The 15,689-nt window shown below is 41.3% G+C and overlaps 1 protein-coding gene across 1 annotated transcript in view; it reads right to left on the bottom strand.

Annotated features, from left to right (window-relative positions):
• LOC138299193 (butyrophilin subfamily 3 member A1-like) overlaps positions 1 to 15,689 on the bottom strand; it is a 798,776-nt gene that overhangs the window by 160,843 nt on the left and 622,244 nt on the right. The window contains exons 31-32 of the mRNA XM_069237291.1: positions 13,946 to 13,966; positions 13,839 to 13,859 (exon numbers count right to left, since the gene is read on the bottom strand). Coding sequence (XP_069093392.1) covers positions 13,839 to 13,859; positions 13,946 to 13,966 — 42 coding nt within the window. The remainder of the gene's footprint in view (positions 1 to 13,838; positions 13,860 to 13,945; positions 13,967 to 15,689) is intronic.

The following is a 15,689-nucleotide window of genomic DNA, read 5'->3' as shown; positions in this document are numbered from 1 at the left end:
AAGATTACAAATGGTTAAACATCTGGGGTGGGGGGGAATCAGTAAACAGTCACCATAGACAAAAATGATTCAAACAATTTTGTAGCAGAATGCGTGGGGAAATTTGCACACTTTGAGGATCTTTTCAAAGATCTTATAAAACTTTGTTCTACAGCTCTATCACAGCTAGAACCCTGGGGAAAATGGTAGAAGGTCTCTTTATGGCCACAGAAAAAATCAAGGATAGAGCAAATATACACTCTGGCTCTGGACCATCTTCAATTATAATGGATATTGTGCCCACTAAAATAATCTCTGCAGGGCCAACACGACGTACACAAAAGGATCCCCAAGCCCCCAATGTTATTACGCCACCATCCCCAAACACGTAACTTAAAAGGAGGGAGGGGCCCAGGGACCCAAATTACAATTGCAAAGCAGGCCCTCAACTTACTCCCAGCAGGGGTTGAAATGAAGAACAATTGTCGAGGCTGCATATTCAGCAAGAAAATAAACCATATATTATTGCTCTGGAAAATGTGCCCAAACAGGAGAGCCCTTTTTGTGAATCATAGGCTTCACATTTAAATACAGTAACATTCTGGCTAAAAGTGTAAGGTGGCTTCCTGACTGATATGTCAAAAGACATTGTGACATTCAGGAGGGTATCTTGGATTGGGCCCTCCCTGAAAAAAGATCACAAGGGTGATTGTATTATTGTGAACTTCAAGAGACCACAAAGAGTGCGAGTCCTCCCGCAACAAGTCTGGTAGCTTACCCTGGGACTATAAAAGCTCATTCCCTTGTTTTTATTTTACAGAGGAAATATTGACCATTTACATAGGATGGCATCTGGGCCCTGATCAAACAACTGAACAATTAGACTACATTCTTCTCTCAAATAGGTTTGAGTCTTATCGTCTTGGGACCAATACGATTTACCTTATCACAGGAAAGTATGAAGGGGCGGCCGATGAGCCATTCTTTACTCTGGCAAAAAAACATAATCTAGTCTCTACTGAAAAGTCAATACCAGCACATTCTTTGGGGATCGTTTCATGGAATGTGGCAGGCTTGCCATCTAAATCAGGGGACCCAGAGTGGATAAGGGTAGTGGAGCAGTTTCCTGTCATTTGTTGCCAAGAGACATCGTTATTGGACTCCCTCATTTCAATGGCTATGCAACTTTGCATGTAGCAGCAACCCTCCTGAAATTTTGGTTAGGCCAAAGATGGACTGGCTACCTTTTTCTCCGTGGCCATAACAGGGTTTACAGTGTGGAAAATCGCTGCCTCACCATATTATCATTTCCTTTTGTTTACATCAAGGAAGTCATTTGATTGACTCTTTATTAATTATTACTATAACATATTTGACAGTGGTAACTAAGGTGGTGGATGATCTGGAAGATCTGCTATGTAAAATCCAGAAAAAGCACACAAAGGAGTTGTTTATAGTCTGGATGGAAGATTCAGTTATATGATCTGAAAATGATGGCTTCCTGTTGTATCACTGATGAATGTGAGCAACCCCTTGTGTCCTTCAATCAGAGCCCAAATGGGAAAGCATTAACTAGCATTGTGGTTGCTAATTCTTTATTGATTGTGCAGGAAGGAAGGCAAATCACTGTATATGGGGGCCAAGGCCTGCTCAGTGATATATTACATTTTAGGGCCTCATTACGAGCAGACTCATGGTGACATCAGTGCCTGAATCAAGGTTCCCGACAGGCTGATGGTGGTCAGGGTGGTGCTCAGCAACTGCGGTGCTAAACTCAGAGCTGCCTTGCTGGTCACAACCCCATTTACTGCCAGCCTCTCCATGGCAGGGACCCACCATGGAAAGGCTGGTGGTAAGCCAGTGCAGGGCCCCCCTCCTCAGCACCGTCGGAATGCACACTGTCTGCGTTTCAAGGGTGCTGGGGTGCTACGGTATTGGCCTCAGCTCCCTTTAGGGAGCCAAGGCCAATACCAAAGCACTGTTCCTGCCAGTCAGCTTGGTGGTAACATCATAATTCAATGTTCCCGCCAGACATCCCGGTAGATACATTGTAATGCGACAGAGGGGAACGCCTCCAGCATGAAGGCAGCGTCCTCCCCACAGCTTTGTTGGTCCTGTGGTGTGACCGGCAAAGTAGTAATCAGGCCCTTAGTCTTGGATTGCCTGGATTGTTTTAACAAGGGTATAAATTGTTGGCAAACTGCTTAAGTGACCACAATCCTCTGTCTGTTAGTATAAAACTGGATGTGGGAATAGCACAAAATGGTGACGTCTGGCAGTATAAAGTAGAGCATATTAAAAACAAGGGGTTAAACATTAAATGGGGAAAGTTGGATAAAGAGAGTTTCATGAGAGACCTTGTGGTGAATAATCAAATGCACATACATATGGTCCTACGGGATGATCCAAATCTGATAGATATTATATAGGCTTTCTCCTCCTTATAGTGTTATATGGCAGAAGGATTAGTTAAAGCTGGCACAAAAGCCAGTAGCAGCCCTTGGTGGTTCAATAGGGAGTGTGCGCACTCCCACAGAGCCATTAAAAAGACTCTTAAAATCCTCCCATGCGATTATGGCAGTTTTCTGGGCACCATAATCACTAATGTCATTAGATCTGCTATAGTGGGTCCTTTGATTAGAACATGGCAGAATGCAGTTACTGTCCCCATTTTTAAAAAGAGATACATTAGTAAACCCCCATTGTTATAAGCCAATTTCATTGCTAGACAGCTCAGTTAAGATCTTAGGGAGAGTGATTGTAGCAAAATATGTAAACTGGACAATGGAAACTCAGGCCCTATCTATATCCAGTATGGGTTTCACCCTGGGTTAAGTACTGTAGAGCAAGCATTGAATCTCTCTCTCTTATTGTGCAAAAATATACAAAGGCCAAAAAGGGATGTATCCATTTGGCCTTCATGGATATGACCGGTACTACCTTTACCCTTTCATATTACAGAAATTATAGCATGTGAAATCACTACATTAATAACAACACTTATGACGTGAAATTACATGATTTGCCTGAACACACTGCATGGCACAGTTTCTCATTTAGCTCTGCCAAACTGTTTGTCATGAATTAATTGGCAGAGTTAATTGAGAGTGGACCCGAGCAGAATTCCTCCATTCTTCCTTTAAAGGCTCCATTGACAGTGTGAGCTACGGAGGGCTGAAGTTGAGAATACTCGCTGTGTGCCCTACTCCACACCCTCTGCCGCTCTCTTTTTCCCTGCCAAGTTGACATATTCCAGAGAGGCAGAGGGAAGAGACAGGAGGAGATCCTTAATTAGGAAAATGTAAAATTAACAGGTGGGGGCCTATACAAGTGTTTGTAGACCACTGCTTGTTGTATTCTCATTAATGGATATTTGAACACTCCAATTTTCTACTGTCAGCTTAAAACTCACTGCAGCCGATATTCCCATCACTAAGAACTTTGAAATATTCCGAGCATCACTGACAATGAATATAATCTACAACTTTTCCCTCTCTCTTTCCCCTTCATCCCGAGGATATTTGAATTGTGCAGGGGAAAGAGAGAGGCAAAGGCTGCAGATGTGGACACACAGAAGCGTCCCCACTTCCCTCCTGTCATAGTTTAGTGTCACTAGATCCTTGAAAGGATTGTGGGATGGTTTCTGCTCAGCTCCCAGGTCTAGCTCAGCTGAATGAGGAAAGGCAGATTGACTGAAAACCAGGGCCTGAGTTTTGACTCCTTTCACAGCTATTACTATATATGTTGAAGAGTTCAGAGCCATGGCTCTGTGTGAATGTAATTGTTGAACATTGTTGAACAGCCACATGAATATCTGTGAAACAAAGGCTTTGAGATTGTGGGGAGTTTCAAACCCCTTGGCATGAAGTGGCCTTGTTTTTTAGGGTCGATCCTGTGAGTGCATGTGCTAGCACATGCGTTTTGCTTACGAGACTCTGTTGTGTTCAGTAAAGGGCTTGGAGCCCGCCTGTCACTCACCATTTGTTGGTTTGCATGGCACTCTTCTTTGCAGCCTCATTATTTTTCAAGGCATGTCTGGCTTCATTTCCATTCCCCTCTGGGGAGCAAGGATGAAGAACTAATTGATTTCAAATTAAGTAGTGCCCGTCTGCTGCTACCGATGTGATTGAAGTACTAATTTGTTATTTTTAACTTCTAGTGCCCCACAAACAGAAGGCTTGGGACTGGCAAAAACGTGCCCAGCAAGACAAACAAAATTGCAAAGTTTTATTTTTTAAAGCTAACTTTCTTTTATTTTGCCAAGTCATATTTTCTCAGTTTCCACTCATGCCTTCGTTTTTTGTTTGTGGGTACTGTTGTCAAAAGATGACAATTAACTTGTTCAAAATACGCGATACCTATTGCATTGCAAATGCTTGTTTAATTAGGACATTCTATCCCTCTGGCCACTAACGAGGGTTACACTGCACTCCCTGCCTGAACCATCATTTGTCTGACTCCATCTACACTGTCTCTCAGTACCCTCCTTCGGTGTCCGTACCTCTAACTCTGCATATCTCCAATCTCACTGTTTATCTGAAATTCCCTTCCTGGTTCCCCTGCCCATTTCCCAGTCCACATTGACTATTTGTGCCATATTTTACCCGTCACATCCGGGTGTATTCTGCTTTCACTACCCCTCTGCTGTGACTATCCTGCATGTTTGCTTCTGTCCTGCCTGTTCCTCTCCTACACTCTCTGTGTGACATATCCCTGCCCCCTCTATCACTGGTATATTGAGCTCATATGGCCCCTCTCCTACTAGTACCCTACCTGACTGCCTCTGCTCATACCCTCCTCCACTGTTCATGTGATGTAACCCTGCACCTCCCTCCTCCATTGTCCAGCCACTGAACCTGTACTGTTACTGCCATACCTGGCTCCCCCTGTTTTTGTCTCTGCACTCCTCCCCCTCACTGTATATCTCATCTACCCTAAGGTTATTCTTCCTTTGCCCCATTCCCTCCGAATAACCCTTGGTTTCAACTATCTCACACTTCTACCACTGCCCCCCATTATTCTCAGAGTCCATGTGGACTGGCTGTGCCCCTTCTCTCCCTAGTCCATTCTAGTGTCACTGCCTCTGTACTCCTAGAGCCTTCCCTGGCAACTCCCTCCCCTCCTCTGTTCATATCTTCATGTTTATATGGCAATACCCTCCTCTGTTGGTGTCCCTGCAACATGTTACAGTCTTCTCACACTTTCCTCCCTTATGCTCCCACTGTCATCTCTGCTGTCATTGCCCTTTCTTGCTGCCCCTGCTACTCACTTTGCCTCCCGCCTTTGTTACTATCAATCTGTCAAGCTGCTGCCTTCCACCTTCAAGGATCCTTCTGCTGTGACTTAATCTTTGTTGCCACTACCCACTCTGTGTAACGTGCAACTTCCCTACTGCACTGCCTTGTCCGCAGCCCTCCATATTACAAACATATCCTTCTTTGTTGCTAGTTCCTAGTGCTGCCACTGTGCCTGTGTTGCCACTCCATCCCTGGTATCTCTATACCTGCTCATGCCCTCCTCCCACAGCAATATCCATCTAGTATGCTGAAAACTGCTCTCTCACTGCCCCCTAGTGCTACCACAATTCCCTATTTTACTGCCCTCCTCACCACCACTGCCCATTCCAACCCACCCATTTACTGTCCTCCTTATGCATGCCCCACCCTTCTCCTTCCACAGTTCCATCTGCCACCTTACTTCGCTACTGCCACTCCCCCTGGAGAACTCTGCTGTCATCTCTCATCACTGTCCATGTGACATATCTTAGCCCCCTCAATTGCTGGTCCTTTCCACTTCATCTAACCCTCTGCTGCAGCTTCCCTTCCTAACTGCTCCTTCCCCTGCTCCAGCACCAGGCCAGGCACTGCAGCCAGCATTAATGGTTGACAAAACCCTTATTTTGGACATTTGTTTACCCTTTCATGACAACTACAATGACCTTTTTAGAGGCAAATTTGCTAACTATGTATTTAAACCAAGTCTTGAAAAAGACACTTTCTGAGTCCAGTTTCAACTTTGTGCCAAAGTGGTGTATCCGGTGCAGCCATTTTTTCTGTACCGCCTCCTACAAATTCCTATGGGAGTTACCATGATAATTACCATGGACAACCCCTTTTTCTCATCCCCCCTTTGATAGATCACTTTAAATCTTTCCAGGAAGGAGCTGAGGTGGATTAATTTTTTCAGATGCGGCTAAAATTATTAAAGAAAAAAAAACATTCTACATATGTGAACGCTGACTTAACTATAATTATACAGTGGTGATCACCACTGAACTGTTCTGCCTAAGTAATTGTATTATATTCTTCTGGTATAATTATAAATGTGATTTATTTTTGTTGATTTCAACAAACTCTTCTTTCTTTCTGTTTGCTTTATACTGATATTGCCTAATACTACTATACTTCTAGGTAAAAGTACTTTCTTTCAACTTTGGATGTTAGAAAACTTCCTCTGGGCAAGTGTTCTGAAATGCTTAGGTGATGTCTGCAGTACATACACTTGTTTTCAGTGATCCTAGCTATAACATAACATTTCTTTAACAATAAAAAGCAACCAAAAAGATGAAACCATGCTGTGTATCCAATCCAGAAGCAATGATTTGAACAATATTTAAACTTAAAGTCTTAGCTACAGAATGTAGGTAGTCCTATTGTTTCCAATGTGAAAAATATACTTAGACTGAGCTATAGGCAAGCCCCTTGTTGGTGCTAGATTTGTTATCTGCTCTTGATTTAATGGTTTTCCTCTCGATTTATGTTGTGACCCTGGCCAGGTGCATTTTGGTCTCATGTTCTGATTGGAGGAGTTATATCCATCCACTGCACACATCAGGGGACTTTTTTTCTTTATTATAAAGTGCTCTATGGGAGTGCATATTTCTTTGCTATCTTTTCCTGTCTTTCTGTTTGCCTCCCTTCCAATCTCCTTACACTCTCTTCAACCCTTCTCTGCAGTGCTTCCCTCTACACTTCCCAAGGTATTTGTTTATTTATTGCACGACTGAAGCTCCAAAGTGCTGCAGAGTGCTGCCAGGCCACTAGCTCCCTTTTCTGTGCTCCCCAAGCAATTGTTTTTCACGTTTTGTAGATTATAATTTATCATGTTAACATGAGGGTCCGTCATGTTTGAATGGCAAATTCAAATTTGGTCACCATACCACATGGAATGACAAATGACGCATGCTTGGACACAAAGTTTCACACACTTGCAAGTGCATCAGCTGCCATCTAAGTGTGGGTTTTCCTACTTAAGAAGCTCATTGCTGTATCTGTAATCTGTATTGTACTTCCAATATTTTGTGGAAACACTTCTCACAAAACCCAGTAAACTGGCTACCAATAGGGTCACTTTTTTGCTATGCAGGAAGTGGTGAAAATGTCTCAACAAAAGGGAAAGATGCTCAGCTAAATATCACTGAAACAATTAATCAAAAGCCTCCACCCGCTTTCCACTAACTCATACTCTCATTTTATTGGTAGCACTATACATCCATGGAACCCCTGTATCATGCTGCTATTTCTATGAACACTTGAACATTCTCACACTTATGTTGTTAACCCACAAACAACAGCACAACTTAATCTGAGAGGCATATGGCTATATGAACCTGCTGTTCTCAACTACAATCTAAGCTAATAAGTTTCATTTGTAACCTCACCCCAAATTATTTGCACATGTGTTTTTGAATTTAGACGGGAAGAGGGAAATAATTCATAGACCTGGGCACAACCACAGGAACTATTGCAGGGTGGAGATTTTTATGGCCTCTAGTATCAAGTGCTCCATGTTGTGTGTAAGCCTCTTCCACTAATTCAGCTTATCACACTAAAATCTCTGTTCTGTATCATCGATTACCTAGCCTTCTCTACCTCAAACCTTCCTTGCTGACAGGCTGCACCAAGTCAGTCAGCTTGTTCCCCTTCACTTCGAATGCCGCCGCTATGTTCAGTGTCTACATGACCCCACTCTCCAGCATCATCTCTGCCCACAGAATTAACATCTCCGATAAGACGCCAAACATGCGGCCAATTTCTACACCTGCATAACTGAAGTCGCCAGATGAATGAAAAACAACTGCCTCAAGCTCAACACACAGACAAGGCAGAAGTAGTAATCTTTTGCAAAGACACCTCCTCTGGGACCCCACCTGATGGCCTGCTGAACTCTAACATACACCTTTATGGGCAACCAATGCAAAGAACCTCACAATTGTAATCCGCAACTAACTCACCATGTCCCACCAAGTGAATGTATTATCTGACTTCTACTTTCATACACTCAAGATAATCAAGAAGATCTTCAAACAGATGCCCACCAACACTTGTAGAAACCTCACCTAAGCTATTATCACCAGCAAGCTGGACTACGGCAATATACATTATGCTGGAATCAATGCTCAAGTGACCAGAAGACTACAGAACATGTAAAACTCTGCAACCAGGCTCACTCTCAACCTTTTGGCACTCACTAATTTCCCCCATTATCCAAAAAACTTCACTGACTTCCAATACACAAACGAGGACTCCTCAAATTCCTCATGAACACATACAAAGCGTTACACAGCACTGGACCCACATACCTCAACACCCACATAGCCTTTCACAAACTTACCAGGCACTTCAGCTCAGTGAATCTTCCATTAACATACAACCCTTCATACTCAGAACAAGATCTGGCAGTGGTGCTTTCTTCAGTCTCACTTCTAAAGTCTGGAACAACCTGCCACTGCACATTAGAGCCTCCCCCTCCTCCTCAGTTCTTCAATTCTGCAAGAAACTGAAGACCTGGTTCTTTACCTAGCCCCAACCCTAGCTCACCCCATACAGCTTCTGCTTCAACACCTGGATACCTTAGGATCTGGGTAAGTTGTGAACTATCCCAATTAACATAACATGACATAACATAACATGACATGATTCAGCATACCATAACATGACAAAACACCGTAATCTCTAATGTCTCATGTTCACGGTTGATTTCATATGTGAAGGTGGACTTTAGAAGGGTGGGGTGAGGTACCTTATTTAAAACCAAACAATTTAAAAGGGTCACATTTGTCTCTGAAGGTTTTCCTTTCTGTTCACAGCCCAGTACCTTTACAAAGATTAAAGCAGGGCAATCGTCTTTGTGTATGGCTTTAACTATCTCACTGTTTTTTCAGCACACATAGCCCTCAATCCAGTCACATCAACTTATACAACTGGATTATATTTTTCCAAAGGAGATCACCCTAGGTAACTTTATTTTAAAATAACATGTTTTGTAAGGCCCAGACTCAGATCCTAACAGTAACCTCCAATGTTTGGTTCTTTCCATCTCTTATATTAACAAATAAGATCCATCAAAGAGAGCTTGGATTCCCCATTAAATAGGACTAAGTAGGAGTCTGAACTATCCAGCAATTATCCAGTAAAACTAGGAACACACACACACACACACTTCAATGAAATGCCAATATATATAGTATATAAGTTAAAGTATGAAATAGGCATCACATAGAAAATAAAGAAACCAATTATGCAATCAAAAATGTAATAAAACACAATCCAGTGATGAAACCAGAACCAACAGCTGTTGACACAATGGGACAGATTCACAAGCTGCATTTTGTTGCACATAAAATAGTATTAAAAAAATTACTAAAAAATGAAACTCAGAAACTTTCAGTGGAACTCTCAACTTCTCCTAAATTTTCTGTGTGGAGGTCTGCACATGTAGTTTTACTACTTAGTAGAAAATGTCAGAGCGGCGAGGGGGAGTGGTCGTAAAATGAGGAATAGTTACTACTATTAGGAGAGGATAAGGCAGTGTTAATGAAGGATTTATGGAGATGTAAGGAGGGATTTAAGGCGGGCTATGCTAATACAAACACACACACCCACAAAATACAGTTCTAAAGCTTCAACATCCCTAAAGATAATGCAGAAGTACTCCAGCTCAGCCTTGGAGAAGTCTAGTTTACTTCATAAAACATTCAATTACATTTCAAAAATGCTTTTGAAAATTAAACATTACTTTTAATTATATTTACAAAATAATAGTTTAAATTGAAATGGATAATGAGGCTGGCTTTATTTATTTTGTGTAAAATTAAGATTGCTAACATACATTTATATATATATATATATATATATATATATATATATATATATACAAAGTATTTACTTATTTAAACACATGTATTTGAAGAGATAATGTAATCTATCACTTTACGTTGTACTGTATTAGTTCTACTGTAAAAATATATTACATTATTTTATAGTTACATTAAAATATTTGTAATATTTATATTACACTAACAACATTTCACAATTGGCACTATATTTTCAATAGGGAGATCTCCACCATGGTGGTGGGGCTCAAAATAAATGAGTATTAGATATGTCCACCTCCTTAACTGTGGGAGTGGACACATGCAAGTATTAACTTGTAAATCTTCACTTAGAATTGATGAGTTTAGAGCACATATACATACAAGTAAACCTACACGTGTAAATTTATCTTTCTAAATAGGGCCCTTTATTTGGTTTGTGATCACTAAATGAGAGCACCAAAACAATTACACAGTTATCCAAAAGTTGGAATTGTTCAACATTATTTGCCATCATGTAATTTTAGTGCTTGCTATCTGATAACAATGTAAAATGGAAGATGGTAATCCTTTTGCTAAAACTCTTTAGAAAATGGACCTTTCATACTTCTGAGTTTTATGGACTCTGAAATTCATTGCTTTTGATCTCTTTAACTTAAGAACTTAGGGCCAGACGTTGCAAGCATCTTGCATGGTGTAAACTGCGAAAATCGCAGTTTGCGCCATGCAAAATGCCGTTTCCGATGCTCATTCACAATTTGCAAGTCGGTACCGACTCGCAAAATGTGAATGCGACTCGCAAATAGGAAGGGGTGTTCCCTTCCTATTTGCGACTCGCACTGCTATGCTAACTTGCTTTGTGACCGCGAATGCGGTCACAAATCCATTCGCAGTTACCACCAGTGTCACACTGGTGGTAACTCATTTGCAAAAGGGAAGGGGTCCCCATGGGACCCCTTCCCCTTTGTGAATGTTGCCAAAAAGGGGTTTTCAGAGCAGGCAGTGGTCCAAAGGACCACTGCCTACTCTGAAAAACCGAAACCAAATGGTTTCGTTATTTTTTTATTTTGCAACTCGTTTTCCTTTAAGGAAAACGGGCTGCAAAATAAAACAATTAAAAAACTGCTTTATTGAAAAAGCAGTCACAGACATGGAGGTCTGCTGTCTTCAGCAGGCCACCATCCCTGTGAGTGCAGGGACTCGCTATGGGGTCGCAAAATGCGACCCACGTCATTAATATTAATGAGGGGGCTCTTTGCGACCCCATAGCGAATCGCAGAAGGTGTCTGAGACACCATTCTGCATATGGTTTTGCGACTCGGAAATTGCGAGTCGCACCGAGTCGCAATTTCCGAGTTGCAAAATCTAGTTTTGCTACATCTGGCCCTTAGTGACAACATCTGAGTATCTTTCTTATTTTTCACAGAAAGCCATCCCACTAAAGAATTATCTAACTGTACTCCTACGTTTAAAAACTCATCACCCTTGGGTTGATAATCAACTGCTTGTGCCAGTACATGTTTTAGGCTGCTTCTTAATCTTTCATTAAATGATACACATCTTTTCTCTTTAGACCAAGCATTGTGAGTCATTGGGCTCTAAAGGTAGTGATGTAATATATTAAATCAAGGTGGCCTTGTTTTAAACCCAAGTTATTGTCTAGGGAGAGGACCTGTGATTTCCTATCACAGCATTTGTTTGCAGAAAGCCTTGAAATTACCTATCAAAAGATCATTATTTTCAAGGAGTGGATTGCCCCAATTAGGGGCATTCCCACATAAGAAATGTAAAACAAAACTTATTTTAAATTGATCATCAGGAAGTATCATAGATGTACATAAACAATGTAATTAACACTGAGTAATGAATGACACACACTTTTAAGGATCTTTTAAAGGAGGGAAAAAGGCAGAAGGATTGGTAATTGTAGTTTCTGTAGGTAGCAGTAAATAACTTGCATCTTTCTATACAATTGTAACTGATGTTTCACCTAATCTGTATTATGCGATTTTGAAAAAACCTTATTCTCAAATTCTGCTACTTTATTGTAGTTAAGTGACCACTTCTAAGATTTGAGCTAATGCGATGTTAAGATCCATGTATCGGGTCAGAAAGATGATGTGGGCTAGGCAATCTGTCAGGAAATCCGGTTCTGATAGATCGTGATTATATATCTATAAGCCTGCTGCTCGGGCCCACAATTGCAGAACATCGGGGAATGCATGCAAATCATAATGTTATGCATACGAACCATTGCATACCAAGGGTGAATATAGGCCCATATTTATACTTTTTGACGCTAAACTGCGCTAACGCAGTTTAGCGTCAAAAAATTTAGCGCCGTCTAACGCCATTCTGAAGCGCCATGCGGGCGCCGTATTTATGGAATGGCGTTAGCCGGCGCAAGCAGACCGGCGCTGCCTGGTGTGCGTGGAAAAAAACCACGTAGACCAGGCAGCGCCGGCGTAGGGGGAAAATGGCGTTAGGGCGTCTTAAAATGGGGCAAGTCAGGTTGAACCCGATTTGCGCCATTATTTTCGACGCCCAGACGCCATTTAAATGACTCCTGTCTTAGTAAAGACAGGAGTCATGCCCCCTTGCCCAATGGCCATGCCCAGGGGACTTATGTCCCCTGGGCATGGTCATTGGGCATAGTGGCATGTAGGGGGGCACAAATAAGGCCCCCCTATGCCACACAAAAAAAATTAAAAAATATAAAAAATTATACTTACCTGAACTTACCTGAATGTCCCTGGGGTGGGTCCCTCCATCCTTGGGTGTCCTCCTGGGGTGGGCAGGGGTGGCAGGGGGGGTCCCTGGGGGCAGGGGAGGGCACCTGTGGGCTCATTTTGAGCCCACAGGCCCCTTAACGCCTACCCTGACCCAGGCGTTAAATAGTGGCGCAAATGCGGGGTTTTTTGACCCGCCACCTCCCGGGCGTGATTTTTGCCCGGGAGTATAAATACGACGCATTTGCGTCGCCGTCATTTTTTTAGACGGGAACGCCTTCCTTGCATCTCATTAACGCAAGGAAGGCGTTCACGCAAAAAAATGACGCTCTTTACTCATACTTTGGCGCTAGACGCGTCTAACGCCAAAGTATAAATATGGCGTTAGTTTTGCGCCGAATTTGCGTCGAAAAAAACGACGCTAATTCGGCGCAAACGGAGTATAAATATGCCCCATAGTATTTTATATGCCTCCAAATTTAAGAAATGTGGTATACATACACAACAGTATTTGATTTACATACACCAATGTACTAATTGATGTGATATAAATTATATATTGGGAATATAAACCAAAATGTTTAGTTTAAAAACATGCACACATAAACATATAGTTTATCACATGCACCAATATATGTACCAATAGTGTAGTTATGCATTCACTAACATGTAGATTCAAAAGGTAATGTTCTATACAAACAGAAGTAGAGAAAGAAAACCAAAGTACCTTATGTTACTCTTTGTTTTATCAACAAAGGCCCATCTGATATGTTTTCATACATATATCACTTGAACCGCTATGGTTGATGTAAACATATGTGTGTTCCATTCGAGACAATTGAATTTTAGCATGTTTGGCAATTTATAGTTAGGTGAAGTAGAGAACACTGCCGGCTGATTTGATTCTAACAACAGAACACAGAAATATTTTTTTCTCCATTATTTTGAAAATAAAACTAGTCTTGTTTTCAATTAAATGATTAAAGAAATGTGATACATGGAATGCTAAAATAGAAATGCCTAATCAATAAAATTACCTTTCTTGTCTTCTGGGGCATCTAAAAGCAAACAAATGTGCCATGTAATTGGTGGAGCATGCAATACAATCAATGTATAATAACCCCACACATACACTAATACTCACCTCTGTATTGCTGCAGGATTACTAAAATAAAGAAAATAGAATGTCAGGTGTGCAGACTATGATAAAGCAGGTGTTCCTACATTAATCCCACATTGTCACACTCAACTCTGTATCACTTTATGAAACCTAAAAGCAAGAGAAATAGGAGTATAATAATCAGACAATCTTATTTTACTCCCTATATGTTCACATTTTCCCTTTTGAAATTAAAATAAACAAATGACCTAAATACTGCATTACACCCTTCTTGCTCATCCAGGCCTTACTGTGCTTAAAGTCAATGGCTTCACAGAAGGCTCTGCTGGAGAAATAATTCATACTGAACTTTATTTTTAAGCCCTATATCTAAAATGCTAGAATAAAGCAGATCATCAGGGAGTATGAGTAGGGATTTAAGGATTGTGACAGAGAGAAGGGTTCAATGTGATGAAAATTACAGTTATAACTGGGGAATTAACGCTTCAGGCCGATTTACAAGTGTCCCAGTAATTGTCCTTCAAGAATTAAGCCTGTAGTTTGCGAACTCCATAAAAATTCCAGGGAAACTTGTAACGAGGTCCCCTTTGCCAGTATATACCATACTTTGACAAAGACAAAGAAACAAAAATCACACAAATTCTTAGATGTGTGATGTACATTCTCAGTACAATTTATTGAAATCTATTGTATTATTTAATGACAACAAAACTTTAAAAAGAGATAAATATGTAATGCCATCAACCACCAATTTATTTTACCTGATGAAGTAACATGAGCATGTTCAGTATATAGGATTAGGAAGTATAGGTGATGCTAATGTGAATCCCATAATTGACTGGGGTTGTTCTACTTTAATTGCTTGGAGAGGCCATTTTATGAAGGAATGAGGCGATGTTTTTCTCCCATGTCCACTGAACACACAACGCTTTTAACTCTCAAGATAAGTATTCAACTCAGAGTGAAACTGAGGGTTAGAATAGTCACCTCCTTTGGTTCTCTGCCTCACTGCTACCCTCAAGTTACTCATCCTGGAAGAAATGATCAGAATATCACATAGACACTAACACGTTATGCTCTCTAGACCCCACAACCAAGCCTTCATTAATAATTGGTGTTCTCTCCATCCAATGGCACAAGGGAGTGGCCATTTTTTGGAAGGTTGAGATCCTTGTATAAAGATCAGCTACAAAAAGCTGTATCTCTAAAGGTCAGTGCAATAAGAGATTTCATGAGTATGTCCTGGCCAAAGCTTGCAATGTCCCTACCTCCATGCTCCTTCATGAATGTGGCATAAACTGTGTCCGTCCCCCAATTAAGTCAATGCATGCCCCATAGCACAATGACATTTTAATTGTGTTGAAATATACAGTACGCCAATTCAAAAGATTCCATAGGCATTTAGCGCCTGATTACAACTTTGGAGGAAGGTGTTAATCCGTTCCAAAAGTGACGGATATACCACCAGCCGTATTACGAGTCCATTATATCCTATGGAACTCATAATACGGCTGGTGGTATATCCGTCACATTTGGGACGGATTAACACCTCCTCCAAAGTTGTAATCAGGCCCTTAATCTCTGCTGTGCTCTGGTCACACCCTAGAATAACTGTCCCCAAATCCATAATTCTCCCTGACCAGACCTTGCTGCACCTCCTTAGTTATCTCTTCCGGGCATAGGACACACCAAATCACCCGTGAACCACACCTTCTTCCCACTACGATAAAGCTCCTCTTTCTAGTCATACTCCACAAAATAATTTTCC

This window comes from Pleurodeles waltl, chromosome 6 (assembly GCF_031143425.1).
Source record: "Pleurodeles waltl isolate 20211129_DDA chromosome 6, aPleWal1.hap1.20221129, whole genome shotgun sequence".
NCBI classification, from domain to species: domain Eukaryota; kingdom Metazoa; phylum Chordata; class Amphibia; order Caudata; family Salamandridae; genus Pleurodeles; species Pleurodeles waltl.
The sequence above is the reverse complement of the archived record's forward strand: the minus strand, read 5'-3'. Positions and strand labels throughout refer to the sequence as shown.